At 41.8% G+C, this 14,277-nt stretch overlaps 1 protein-coding gene across 21 annotated transcripts in view; it reads right to left on the bottom strand.

Moving 5' to 3' along the window:
- CDC42BPA (CDC42 binding protein kinase alpha) overlaps positions 1-14,277 on the bottom strand; it is a 327,011-nt gene that overhangs the window by 5,190 nt on the left and 307,544 nt on the right. For 12 of the 21 annotated variants that reach the window (XM_070255597.1, XM_005607958.4, XM_005607959.4 and 9 more), the window contains 3 exons: positions 13,155-13,272; positions 7,906-8,091; positions 5,101-5,218 (listed from right to left, as the gene is read on the bottom strand). In XM_070255597.1, the coding sequence (XP_070111698.1) occupies positions 5,101-5,218; positions 7,906-8,091; positions 13,155-13,272 (422 nt within the window). Of the gene's footprint in view, positions 1-5,100; positions 5,219-7,905; positions 8,092-13,154; positions 13,273-14,277 lie in introns of those variants that run through there. The other 9 variants (XM_070255586.1, XM_070255587.1, XM_005607963.4 and 6 more) reach the window with 3 other exon arrangements.

The raw sequence follows: 14,277 nt of genomic DNA, 5'->3' as shown, positions 1-14,277 counted from the left end.
TACAGTATCATATCAAGTTATGAGCCTCCCGTTCTCCTAATGCATGGTCGTTGCCTGTCCAGGGCCCAGCACAGGACCTGGCACACAGCAGGTGCTCAAAACACATGCGCTGGCTGACAAAGCAGAGAACAGCTCCCAGAACCCGAGACCATTCCACCTGACGCACAAGCACCACTCAGCTGCTGGGAACTTTCATAAAAGAACAAACGCGAGAGAAGCATTTTCATTACACAGGGCAAAGCCTGAGATGCAAAAATGAGGGAGTTTCTTTAAAATCACACTCTGGTCTGAGAGTTGGGTACATAAAAGGGGGGCCAGCAGCACCGAGAGGCAGAAAAACGACCAAAAAACCTTGGAAACAGTGGGGTACTGTTAGTACCTATTCAAAGCTCTCTGCATTCTCTAGTATTTAATTTTTGCTTAAAAAATGTTTTAATCTTGCTGAGCTTCAATATTAACTGCTCAAAAAAGACTGTATTGAGGTTTTAGTACAACTATAAGATACAGATCGTGGTTGTTTCAACTTTTTGCTGGTTTAACAAATCCCAATTTAGTTTTTTTCCACTAAGAATTCAAGGAAAATGTCAGAAGATGACTGTGTGGAGCATTTGTGCCTGCTGACCACCAAACACAGCACGTTCCCAAGCAGGCAGCATCGAGGCCGCCTGTGGAGGCCCGGCCGTGGTGGCTCCAGGCGGCCTCCTGTGAGGCTTGGCTGCAGTCCCAGCCCCGGCCGCATTTCCTGGCCACTGTCATTTGCTTATGGCGGAGGTTCCAACACTGATCAGATACTGTTCGTTATATTATGGAGCTTTAAAAATATCAAGGCCTGAGCCCCATCTCAGACCAATGACAGCAGAATTTCTGATTTAACTTTTAAAAGCACTTCTGATGATTCTAGAAGGCATCTCGGGTTGAAAACCACTGACTTAATCTTCCTGCCTAGGGGATCTGTTCCCTCTCAGCACTCCAGCCAGTTTCCAGAGATGTCCGTCCCTAGACATGTTCTGATTTTGTTGCTATGTTTCTTGGACATATACATATATATTTTTGGTGTGGATCTTCTGTCTCCTTCAATCACAACCTGCTTGAAGGCATAAGTCCTTTTTCATGGTTTCTCTTCCAATTCCATGCCTACTTTAGCATTCGGTTTACCAAAACTGTAGTGTAAGTTATTATTTTTTAATTTGTCATTCTGAGTAGAAAACCCAAACCGCCAGAGACTTCTGCTGCTCTGCTTATGGACTGAGGTGGAAGGAACTTGACTTCACGTCATGAAGCCATCGTGAGTCTGGCTTCGGAAGATCCTGTGCTTCTGGGTGTGGAGACTGACAATATGGTCCCCTGTTTCTTCTTGTCTCTCTCTCGGCTGGCTGTCCTTCTGGAAACCTTTTCCAGGATCTGGCTATTCCCGAAGCCAGTAGGAGGCACTCTATAAATAGCAGATGCCCCTTGGAATTCCTCGCACCTCTGTACAAACAGCTTGCAACCAAGAATCTCAAGAAGGCCAAAGCTGATCGCTGTGTTAAAGGCTTTGACAGGAATCTGGGGCTGGCCCCAGTGTGCAGCGTGCATGCTGTAACAGTGATGGGGACCTGCGCCTCAGCACTCCTAAGGAGATGGCCGACTCGGCCCTTTAAATCTCTGTATTATGCTGCAATTCCACAAATTCAAAAGCCCTGAAAATCAAATGTTTTTTCATTAAGTTTGGCATAAACTCATATGGTAGCAAACCCGATCCGAACTGACTAGAAGCTGATGATAGACTTTATTTTCAAAGACTACATTTATTTATATGTTTATAGTGTGACTAGTCATAAATTTTGCTGTGAAAATGTTAATATGTTTGTGGGTGTTGTCCCACATTTCGCTGGGAATGCAACATAACATACGGTAGATTCCTTTCTAAACTATAAAAAGGAAAATCTGAATTGTGAAAACAAACAAACAAACAAAAACACCACCTGGCGCCCAGGGTTCTGCCTAAGGGACCACGGACATAACTATTAATCTTGTGATGCTTTCTTTGCATCTCACATCTTGATAACTTATGGTTAGTTATAATTTAAATACACTATTTTATCTAGCCACCTTTAATAAAAAGATAAAATGTTTGTCATTTTTCCAATTGGCTAGAGTTTTTCATTGTGGTCAGGGCTACACACTGGTTAGAGATGATTTTAGGAGATAACGGTAAGAAAGACGCCAGTTGTGCCCTTCGACTCCTGCTCGTTGACTGGAAACTCCTGGAAGCCTGTTCTGTGGGTCTGCAGCAGGCACCTCTTCCCGGTACTCACGCCCGGGGGAGTCCCCTCCCCGCCGGGCCGGTGGTCTGGGCTTCACAGCACACTGCAGAGGCGATGCTGCGCTGCTTCTGAGGCCAGGTTATAAAGACTGCTGCCTTCGTGTCTGTCTCTCGGGTCACCTGCTCTACGGGGTGCCAGCGCCACGTCACGAGGACTCAGGCGATGTACGGACAGGCCCATACTGGTGACGAATGGGGGCCTCCCACCAACACAGCAGTCAGCAAGGAACAGAGGCCTACCAACCACCCCGTCAGCGAGCCAGGAAGCGGATGCTGTGGCCACAGTCGAGCCTTCAGCTGACGGCGGCCCTCGCAGTCGGCTTGACGGCAACCTCCAGAGAGACTCTGATCCAGACCCACCAGCTAAGCCACTCCCAGAGATAATAAATGCTTGCTGTTTGAAGCTTCTCAGTTTTGGGGTAATTTGTTCTACAGCAAAAGATAACTAGCACAGCACGACTCAGCTCTGTGCTGCCAGGGCCTGAGAACAATAGCTGGGTGCAAGGCAGGGGCTCACAGCACGCTGCTGAGTGAGCACAGGTGCAGGAGACACTCAATCTGCACCAGGACGCTTCGACTCCAACAGCGAATGCTCAAAAATACGAGCAACAGATACGTGTTTTCACTGAACAACTTTTAACTGTGAACTGGATCCAGGGCAATCGTTTCTCTCAGAACTCAGTGGTGAGGAAGGGGAGAGAGGTTCCATTAGTCATGACTGGCACATGTCGGGGCCGCACTGATGTGGCACACTCTGGCTACATGCCCTCGGGTCTCCAGGGCAACGCCAGGCAACTTTTGAGAAAGTGACAGGCAAGCAGCCCTTGGCCAAGAACAGTCTCCCCAAATCAGAAGCTGCAATGACCGTCTGACGACCTGCCTCGCTGCTCCTACTGCAGGAGCTAGCAAAGAGCTCAGTGGATTCAGTGAGAGCAAACTTTAATTCCATTTATCAGCCAAATATCCCATCCGTACATTCCTCTCATTCTGCAGTAAGCAGCTGTTAGCATCCTGGGTACTTTTATTCAGGTAAACAGTATCTTGTGACACGCCTTCCCTCCTCTTCGTCCCCACTGAAAAGCTATTCCTGGGCAGCAGCAGGACATAAGTCCACCACAGGGCAGTTTGCTCTCTAGGGCCCCTTAGCTCAGGCTTCCATGCAGAAGGATAGAAAAGACGTGCTGCAGTTCAGGGTAGAAAAAAGAGAAGCTAATACAGACTGCGAGCTGTCTGAAGGCAGGTGCTCGGGTATGTACGGCCGCACCCCTGCGCCTCGGCAGAAGAGCTGATACCTGACGGGTCCTCAGAAATGTTCACTGGATGAATGATGAACGTTATCTTGCTTTGTGGCAAAAGGGCGTATTCTTGAACCTGTTCCTGGCCCTCTTTCAGTTAATCGAACATGCTAACGTTTTCCCTACGTTGGGACCTTTGTACATGTGCGGGACGACCTCTCAAACCTGGGTGAATGGCTGTGAGCACTCTCATTCACTGCTCTGGTGGGAAACCAGCAGGAGACCCAGGCGTCACCTTAACTCTTCCCTCTCCCGTACCTTCCCCACAACTAATTCATCAGCAAGTCTTCTTGCTTCTGCTTCCGAAAACATACCTGGAGATTATCTGCTTCTCTCCGTGTTCTGCAGCTCCCCAGGCCCCATCAGCTTCCAGCTCCCACTTTATGCCTCCCACCAGGATGCTCACTTCCATGCTTGCCCACCTCTAATCCATTCTCCATTTGGCAGCTGGAGGGATCTTTTTAAGAATGTAAATTGATACAGAGGCTGGCCCTGTGGCCAAGGGGTTAAGTTCGTGTGCTCTGCTTCGGTGGCCCAGGGTTTCGCTGGTTCGGATTCTGGGCACGGACCCTACACACTGCTCATCAAGCCATGCTGGGGTGGCGTCACACATGGTAGAACTAGGACATACAACTAGATTATACAACTATGTACTGAGGGGCTTTGGGGAGAAGAAGAAGAAGAAAAAAGATTGGCAACAGATGTTAGCTCAGGGGCCAATCTTAAAAAAAAGAATGTAAATGGATAAAAGTCCTTCCCTACTTAAAACTCCTCAGAGGCTTCCCGTTGCCTTTTCTTTTCTTTTTTGATGAGGAAGATTGTCGCTGAGCTAACATCTGTGCCAATCTTCCTCTATTTTTTGTATGTGGGATGCTACCACAACATGGCTTGGTGAGCAGTATATAGGTCTGCACTCAGGATCTGGACCTGCGAACCCTGGGCTGCCAAAGCAGAGTGTGCGAACTTAACCACTATGCCACCAGGCCAGCCCCCACTGCATTTTTAATAAAATAAAAGATGTCTTACCTTGGTCTTTGGGTCCCTGCTTGATCTGACCTTGCCTACCTCTTGTGCTTTACTTTCCGTGACTCCCTGACCACTACCAGGTAGCCACACTGGCCTTCCTTCAAGTAGCAAACCTGACTCAAACAAGACTCCACCCCTAGGGAGGGCACGGAGTTTCCTCAGCATGAATTCACCCCGGTGTGAACTCACACCAGCTTCCCCTGCTGTCCCCTATCACTGCCTCCTGCCTTTCCTTCAGGGCATCTCTGACCACAGTTTGTAGCATTATTTGTCTGTCTGTCCCCCAGATGGGCTGTGAGCTCTGAAAGGACTCCATGACTATGTTTGTGACAGCTGCACTGGGCTCACCGGGCACCCAGAGGGCTGAGACACTGGAGCCACTGCTAATGCACGGGGGCACCCGAGTGGGTCAGGGAGAACACGTGAGCCCACAGGACATGGGGCCAGCACCTTCCTGCAGGCAGGGCCACTTACTTGCTGACAGGCCACTGCTGGCGCTCATGGAGCGACCTGGTTCAGGGCGGGATTTGGTGATAGATGGAATACTGACTGAGCCACTGAATACTGTCCGACTTTCCTGAGGCCGAGGGTTCTAAAAACAAGAGAGAAAGGAAAATTCTTCGGTCAGAGAGAAGCTGATTTCCTGCAGACAGTTCTCGTCTTTATTATAATTTCAAGAAATAAAACTATCTTCACCAGAGTGATACAGAACAAGGAACAGATTATCTAACCCCTCCTACCCACAAAAGTGCTTTTTAAAGCCCTAAACAGAAGCAAACCTCACCCCAAGCCAGGCTAAGTGTTTATCCTTACGCTTATTCAAATACTTATCAACAAGTAAGCAGTTTTTCCTCGTGAGAACAGTAAGTAATGGTTACCCAGTTAGAAGTGACAGTGAAGTTTAGAATTACATGGACATTTGCAGATAACTGAAACAAAGCTTTCTATGTATGAGAGTTTTATTTGCTCAGGATAACTCAGTAATTGAATAAGCCCATTTGGAGGAAAGTCAATTAAAATTACATTCTTCTCAAGTGAATGTTTTACGGGCATGATACTGAACGTGCCAATTGCACGTTCCCATCCCCAGTCGCCAGGCCTCCCTGCTGCCACAGAGACAGATGGGCACTGAGAGCAACATTCACGGCCTGGGTGGAGCGACTTAACTTGGGCCTCTTGGCTTGAGTAGCTTCCCATCTAATTATGGAATGGTTTTGGTGTCCAAGGGAGGAACGGGGCTGGAGTGTGTGGAAGCCACGCACACCTAGAGCTGGTGTGAGGACAACAGAGAGCACTTGGCCTCCTTGACGGCCCCAGCCTTTTCAGACCAGAAGGGCCGCCACCAGAGGAGAGGTTGTAGCAAAACAACTAATGCCGGGCCAAACTGAGCAATCAGGAAATACACACTAGGAATGCTGGAAAACCCCAAATCACACATTCTGAAGAATCACACCTACTGAAAGCAGGCTGGTTGGCTGGCCCCAAATTCAACTACCACCATTTTGGTTCACATATCAAATTTGCAAAGTCCATGTAATTCTTAGTGTGTTATTTGTTTAAAGCAAATGCTTTACCCTCTTTTCTCTAAGAAAATAAAAAACTTAAAACAGAAACAGTCAGTGCTAGCATTTCAGCATTTGCGCACACAGCAGCAACCCTCTAAGACGCCAGCAGCATGGCCACAATGCAGCAAAGGAAAGCTCAAAAGAGATGGGAATATCAGTTTCAACCTTTAAATTTTTACTGTTTTTGCTACAACCCTTCAGATACCTTGGTGGTGTCCTTTTCTATAAAACAAACCTACCTTAGAATAAATGGCAAAAATTAAGTCTATTAAAAGATACCAGCAGTTTAGCAACACTGACTGATGAAGTAATGAAAGGATGATGCACAGAAGATGTGTTTCTAACAGTTCATCGTACATTCAGCTGAAGTTCAACTTCATTATAAAGTGATAGGAATCTGAAGCTTCTGGTCCTTCTCATGGACAAATATGCTCAAGATTAGGGTGAAACTCCCACTGACAGCAGTGTTTCTATTTATAGATGACTAACTTAAGAACATTTCCACCATCTTTTATATGAAAAAATTCTCGACTGATTAATTTATACAACATCCCTCTGGAATACACTCCCTGCAATCTGTTACCAAGCAAACAGGCTCATTTCATCACAGTTCACCTTATTTTGTCAAATAAGACGTTTAAATGACATTACAGTTTAATGCCAATGCCAATGGCACTAAAAACATTATAATTTAGAATAATTTTAGAATACAAACAAAAATACAAAAACAAACTTCTCATCCTACAGTTAGTTTTCTTATTGGAAAATTACTATATATACAAATAAAAAATTGATATGACTATTTTTCTAAGTCAGAAGTCACTATAGAAAATGGGTATGCGTGATACAATCCAAATATTTTATTATCTTCAAAACTTAAGAAAATGCTCCCTTATTAGTGTCAGCATACGTCTTTTGATGGAAGTGTGGACATTCAGCTTAATGGCCACCAGCTTTCCATCCCGCTGCAAAGCCCCTGGTAACAAAGATTGATGGCAGAAAGGAAGGGACTCACAGCAGTGCCACGGTCCTTCAGAATGCAGCAAGCTGTGTGTTTTTCTCTTTGATCTAGTTTTCCTATCTTGGATCCTGGCTGGAATTAAAGGCCTATCAGCAACTCAAGGATTACGAAGACTATCTTCTTTTTGCAATTTTCGCTGTTACTCATTAACACTGTTACACTTTTTACTTCGAAGATTTTTAAGCTTTTCAAGAAGGAGTTCGTCATAGACAGAAGGCCCATGGTTTGGTCTCACGACAGACTTGACTGTATTTAATTCCACTAAATACAAAACATTTCTCTGAACTTAACTGGTTCTAGGGTAATGAACCGTAAAAATTTCAGAAATTCTGGGATCCCTTTTTTGTTTGTTTTAACAGAATAAAGACCCATTCAGGGGCTATTTCTTATGAGGATATCTGTAATGAAAAACATCACGATGGGAAAATAATCTAAACAGAGAAAAACTTGCAATACTATTTCAAAAACAAAACTGAAATCCTCCCAGTCCTCATCTTTTTCCTCAAAAGAAGAAACACAACAGAACTGGAAGAAAGAGGAGGAGGAAGAGGAAGAGCAGGAAGAGAAGTCTGGCGAAAGAGAGAGAGGCCAAGGAGGACGGCCCTGGGTGAGCCCTCAGCAGTGTTACTCATGAAGCCAGGCAGGGGCCCGCACGTGGTTAGTACAAGTTAACACTGACTCAGCTATCCGTACCCGCAGAGTCATAAAGCTCGGTGTACCGGGGACAGAGCACAGAGACGGGGAGCACTCAGGGTTTATGGAGTCAGGAGAGAGAAACTTTTCGGCAGAATTAACAGTCATGTGATAGATGTGCTCAAAGTTGATCGGGGAGGAGATCAGACCGGAGTGATGATGAGGGGATGGATAAGGGAAACCTGGCTAGCAAAACAACAGGAAGAAGAACAAAGGTAATGAAAATGGATTTGCTAGTTATATGTGACATTTCAGACAACATGCGAGTAGAAAAAAGCACACAAGTATCTCACATCAGAACTGAATCCTTCATGAAATACTTGCAGGCCTCAGAAAGTTCAATTCCATAATCCTCTCGCCAGTTACTTAAACAGCTGATTTGCAAAAGATCATTCACTTTATAAAGTTATTCTATTACTCTTGTCAAGTGAGTAGAAACTGGACTTTCAGAGATGCAAGGAGACTTCCAGAGTTTAGTTTAGTATTATCTTATGTGATAGAATCAAACATGGCAAAAATCTACTAAAAAAAATGGAAGATAGAAAAAAAGCAAGAAATAGTTAAAGAAAACAAGTGAACCCACAACCAGCCTCTCATTAGAAGTGTTATAAAACTTCTTTAGAAACCTAAAACCATTTCCTGGTATTGGTAGACCTGTGGTATGTGTTCGCTTTTAGGGATCTTATTTTCCTATAACAAAAATAGTGATAACTGTGGAATATACTAATTATTGGTTTACCTGTAAGCAGCCCAACCTTATCTCCATTCAGATACCCAAAAGAACACATCTTTTTTGTTGTTTTTTCTTTTTGGTGAGGAATATTGGCCCTGAGCTAACATCCGTGCCAATCTTACTCTATTTTGTATGTGGAATGCCACCACAGCATGGATTGGTGACCAGTGTGGAGGTCCGCCCTCAGGATCTGAACCCATGAACCCCAGGCTGCCAAAGTGTAGCATGTGAAATTAACCATTGTGCCACCAGGCCGGTCCTCTAAAAGAACACATTTGTTTTTACCAAGGGAAAAATTTCCCTTCAATGTTCAGGTATACTAAAAAAAATGAAATTATGTAATACTAAACATACAGAAAAAAGAGTTGAAGCCAAGGAATCTCAGTTTTTCTGATAAAACAACTTCTGAATATTTGGGAACTGTCACTCAGTACCCAGTCACTTTCTCTATTGGGAATTTTCAAGGTTCAGTTCTTGAAGAACAACTACGTTTCCAGATAACATTCTGCCATCCTCTTATTAGGGGCAGGGGTTGAATGACTTGCTGGAGAGAAGGCTGACTGAATTTATGTTCTCATGAGTTGAGATGAGCTTGCTTTGTTAAACAAATATCTGGTAAATTACGTAGTCTTAAAAGAAAGGCTCCTGTGTAAGATATTGTTTTAAATTTAGAGATGTGAGTAAAATCAGTACTTTCTAAGGCTATTTCCAAAAAGAGAAAAAAACGACTGATGTAAATGTCACTTTGACCTTAAGAAGCAAAATTACTACTTAAAGCTCCAAGAGGTCATTGAGCCAGAAATTTTATCTTAATTAACAATTTTAGGAACGGGTAAAGGCTAGGAGAAATGTTACGTGCTAAAAGTAAATCTTCTGGAGGTAAAATATTATCTTGCATTCAACTGGAGAAAAATCTGCCCTTTATTACCAGCATCCACTGTGAAAAAACGTAAATGACAAAAAACTATTGAAAGAAAACGAACACAGTGTGTACTCTGAAGACATACTTGCTGCTTTATATTAATTGCTTACATTCTCTCGGCTCACTAAAACACACACGAGAGGTTCACATTGGATATAGAAGATGAAAGGGAAAACAACGACTCCCTTACTATCTCTTTCATCTTCATGAGGCAAACCACCCTAGTTCACCATCATTTTGGTAGAAAGGAAACACAATTAAGCTTCTAAAGACATCCAATAAACTCTGTTAAGTTTATAAGTAATTCACAGGAAAGCAATATTGATTTGAATAAGTTAAAACATAAAATGTCTGGGGTACATGCTCTTTGCACGGGTAACAACACGTAGCATTGGTATTTAAAAGCTCTTCTTATACACGTTAACATTGGATGAATTTAATTCATCTTAATTTTTGGAAATAGTTCACTAAACATAGATAATTCCGTTTTGGTGGAAAGAACATATTAAAATCTGAGGACATATTAAAATATCTCAAGCTTCTCAATAAATATATATACACACAGATATACACATGCATATTACTGTTTCTTTTTCAGGCATGCATATTATTGTATTGTTTACCAGTGTCTACCCCAAGATAAGCACGGTTCTGGGCAGACAATAGATCGAGAAATGTTTGTTAGGTGATTAAATGGATGCCTATGAAAAGCCCCAGCATGTATATCCTTTGCTTGTGAAAGGAAGAAAGTCAGGTGAAGATAAAGTAAGGCTGTGAAGAACAGGAATTCAGACACACAGCATCTTTGACGGAATACTACATGGACAGGTGACGAAACAGGTTTCAAAAATGTACACCAACTTCTTGTCCTGAAAATACAAAAGTGCTTACATGATAAAACATGAAAGGAATGGAGGGAACATTAAAAACTGCATTGCATTACTGGGCAAAAAGTCACTTGTGCTGACACAAAGAACCAACAAGGTGGTCACGGGTTAAAAAAGTCAGTGACAACAAAAACTGAAAATCAGGAGGTCTAATGGGAATAAGTAGCCGGCACAGAAGGCCATGGGTCATGGGGTCAAGAGGGGGATGAATCTTTGGGAAATGCTATCTGAACTTGTTTTGCTCAGTAACAAAGACTAGACCTTATTTTGAGCAAAACCATAAAACAGAGTTTTCTTTTACTGTAAGCGGAGGGAGGTGAGGGGAGAAAGGTGGAGTGAGGAGGGGTGCTTTGATGTCAAAGTTCTTACGACGTTTGCAGTTTGACATTTGCTTCACGTGCCTATTCAGGGTACTGCAGGAAGACCGAGTCTTCCTGTGCAGGAAGGTCTGAAAGGATTCTGGAGCACAAGCAAATTGATTTTCACCTGATGGCAGAATACCAAACAGAGGAGTCTTTTTATTAAATCTTGAAACTACTTCACCTTAAGAAAAATACTGTAATGTGTGGGATACAATAGAATTTATAGAAAAATTTTCTATGCTTCTTCTTGCTATGTTGTTAGAATATATGATGAAAGCCATGTATTTTTTTGTGCACCAAAATGAAGCAAAAGTGAAAGAAATTATAATTTTAAAAGGATAATACCTACTAAAACGTCGTTAACTATTGAAGAAATTTTGTATTTGCTGATGTGTTGTTTTGCAACATATGTATGTGTTTGAAATTTGTATCTCCCTATTCCTCCACAATGCTAACTACACATCAGGTGTTGAAAAACTATTTACTAACTAAATTTCAAAAAGTTTCATTAAAATAGTACATAACACTTGATCTATCAAATATAAGCTATAAATATTTAAACATATAAAAAATAAACAGTTGAAATGTTTATCATAATTAAAAAATTCTCTCTCCTAAGGTGCTCTGAACCTGACATTCTAACTCCAAAGAAGAAAAACGACAGAGGCTTGGGACTGTACAGTCATGTTACGTTTATTCCTAAGAATAAAGGGAAACCAGACTGAGGACATTAAGCAAACGTTCAGAATGGGAAAGAAGGGAGAAAAATTTGAAATCTCATTCCCAGGCAAAAGCCAAAAAAGTAGTATAACTTTTAAATGTGATAGATAAGTACCACAGTTTAATATTTAACATGTTCAGCCTTAAAGTTTTGACTTAGTTTTAACTACTATATCAATATTAGTTGTAATGTTTTTTGCACACTTTCTTTAGATTTACCCAATACAGCTAATAATAATCCCCATTCCAAAAGGGTAAATGACTCCTGTGAGTGATCCGAACTCCTCCAAGGAATGAGAAGTACTACAAGCGCACAATAACAACATCCGGATGATGATGAAACAACGATGCATGAGAACCTCACCTTCACTCACACACAGGCCAACTGCTTAACTGGGATAGTTCAACGGGGAACTCAGACTCAAATAAATCCAGGCTTTTTGTTCCTCCCATGAAATAAATACTACTTTTAAAAGCTTAACTGCACATCAAACCATATTATCTATCATTTTTTCTGTCTGTGACAGATGTTCCCATCTTCTATCACAGTAGAGGTAGTAATATGGGTAATTAAGACAGACTTCCTGGGGCTGGCCCTGTGGCCGAGTGGTTAAGCTTGTGTGCTCCACTTCTGTGGCCCAGGGTTTCGCCGGTTCGAATCCTGGGCGCGGACATGTCACCGCTTGTCAGGCCACGCTGGGGCGGTGTCCCACAAGCCACAACTAGAAGGACCCACAACTAAAATATACAACTATGTACTGGGGTGGCTTTGGGGAGAAAAAAGGGAAAAATACAATCTTTAGAAGACAGACTTCCTTAGAAAGAGCTTCTGGTCAAGAGTCATAAATCATCTCCCAAATAGCCATAGTTTATAAATCATGTGTGAAATTCTGTGCAAAATCTAGACGCTACTATAACAGATCAAAAGGGTCATATTAAAGTTTCAATACTTTGTTGAGAGTACTATGATACTAAAATGTTAAGAATAAGCAGAGCCTGGAATAATTAGTTAATTTCACTAATATTCTTAATCTCAAAATAATAGATTCAAGAATCAAATCTTCACTTTGTTAACAAACAACAGTTTTCCTATGTTGTACTTTTTTCTGTAAGACTGACCAGGCAGCATGTTTATAACTGGGTGAAGGAAAAATATTTAACTTCACAATCAGATGAGAGGTGTGACCATTAATGACCAAGCCACTGTGGTTTTCTGGGAGGAAAAAAGGGCCAAATACCTACTGAACTGCTAAGTCTTAGTGAAATTTTAGTAATTTGGTAACCAAGTTCTGAATCTTGGGAGAGATCCTCTCCAGATCTGGCAGTTTCTTCTACCAACAGTAGTAAATCCATGGATGAGAGACGTTTATAGAGTATGTAACTAAATAAGAACTTGGTATGTTTGGTTTTTGATAGATGTCTAAATTTTATGTTTTTTTCATCAAGTATGTCATCATGCATCGTACACATATTGTGATAAACTGACATAACCCTTGCCTCATTATACCAATAAATCTTATCTATGTATATATTTAAACATAAATATTTACGTACACACATATTCTCCCCTGCCCCCCCTTAACCTCAACCCCACTGATGTGCACATTCACTCTCTTTTCTCTTACCATGGGCAGGTCTTTTAGGATCTGTATTCCATCTCCCGGACCCATGTGTGCTATGTGGTTAAAATTAGTTGGGTTAGAAATTAACTTATTTCTCATTTCTGGATCTCGTAGCATCTCTCTGTAAGATAAGACACCTGTTTAGACATTTTTCCCCATGATCAATCTAGATAACTTTAGAAAAAAATTAAGCATTTTTTTCATAAAAATAAAACTATGAAATCATGTTAATAAGGACAGAATTAAAATAATAGAATAAACTCAATTAAAAATTTACTTAAAAGATTTTGTTTTAACAGACATTTCTCCAAAGAAGATATACGAACGGCCAATAGGCACATGAAAAGATGCTCATCATCGCTGATCATCAGGGAAATGCAAATCAAAACTACACTAAGATATCACCTTACACCCGTTAGAATGACAAAAATATCTAAAACTAATAGTAACAAATGTTGGAGAGGTAGTGGAGAAAAAGGAACCCTCATACACTGCTGGTGGGAATGCAAACTGGTGCAGCCACTATGGAAAACAGTATGGCGATTCCTCAAAAAATTAAAAATAGAACTACCATACGATCCAGCCATCCCACTACTGGGTATTTATCCAGAGAGCTTGAAGTCAGCAATCCCAAAAGTCCTATGCACCCCAATGTTCATTGCAGCATTGTTTACAATAGCCAAGACATGGAAGCAACCTAAGTGCCCATCAACAGATGATTGGATAAAGAAGATGTGGTACATATATACAATGGAATACTACTCAGCTGCAAAACAGAACAAAATCATTCCATTTGCAATAACATGGATGGACCTTGAGGGAATTATGTTAAGTGAAATAAGCCAGTTAGAGAAGGATAATCTGTGTATGACTCCACTCATATGAGGAATTTAAAAATGTGGACTAAGAACAGTTTAGTGGCTACCAGGGGAAAGGTGGGGTGGGGGGTGGGCACAAAGGGTGAAGTGGTGCACCTACAACATGAATGACAAACATTAATGTACAACTGAAATTTCACACGATTGTAACCTATCATTAACTCAATTAAAAAAAAGGCAAAAAAAAGATTTTGTTTTAGATTTTAAATAAAAGATCTTATGATTGTGGTGGGAAAATGGAGAGGGTT

Source organism: Equus caballus, chromosome 30 (genome assembly GCF_041296265.1).
Source record: "Equus caballus isolate H_3958 breed thoroughbred chromosome 30, TB-T2T, whole genome shotgun sequence".
NCBI classification, from domain to species: domain Eukaryota; kingdom Metazoa; phylum Chordata; class Mammalia; order Perissodactyla; family Equidae; genus Equus; species Equus caballus.
The sequence above is the reverse complement of the archived record's forward strand: the minus strand, read 5'-3'. Positions and strand labels throughout refer to the sequence as shown.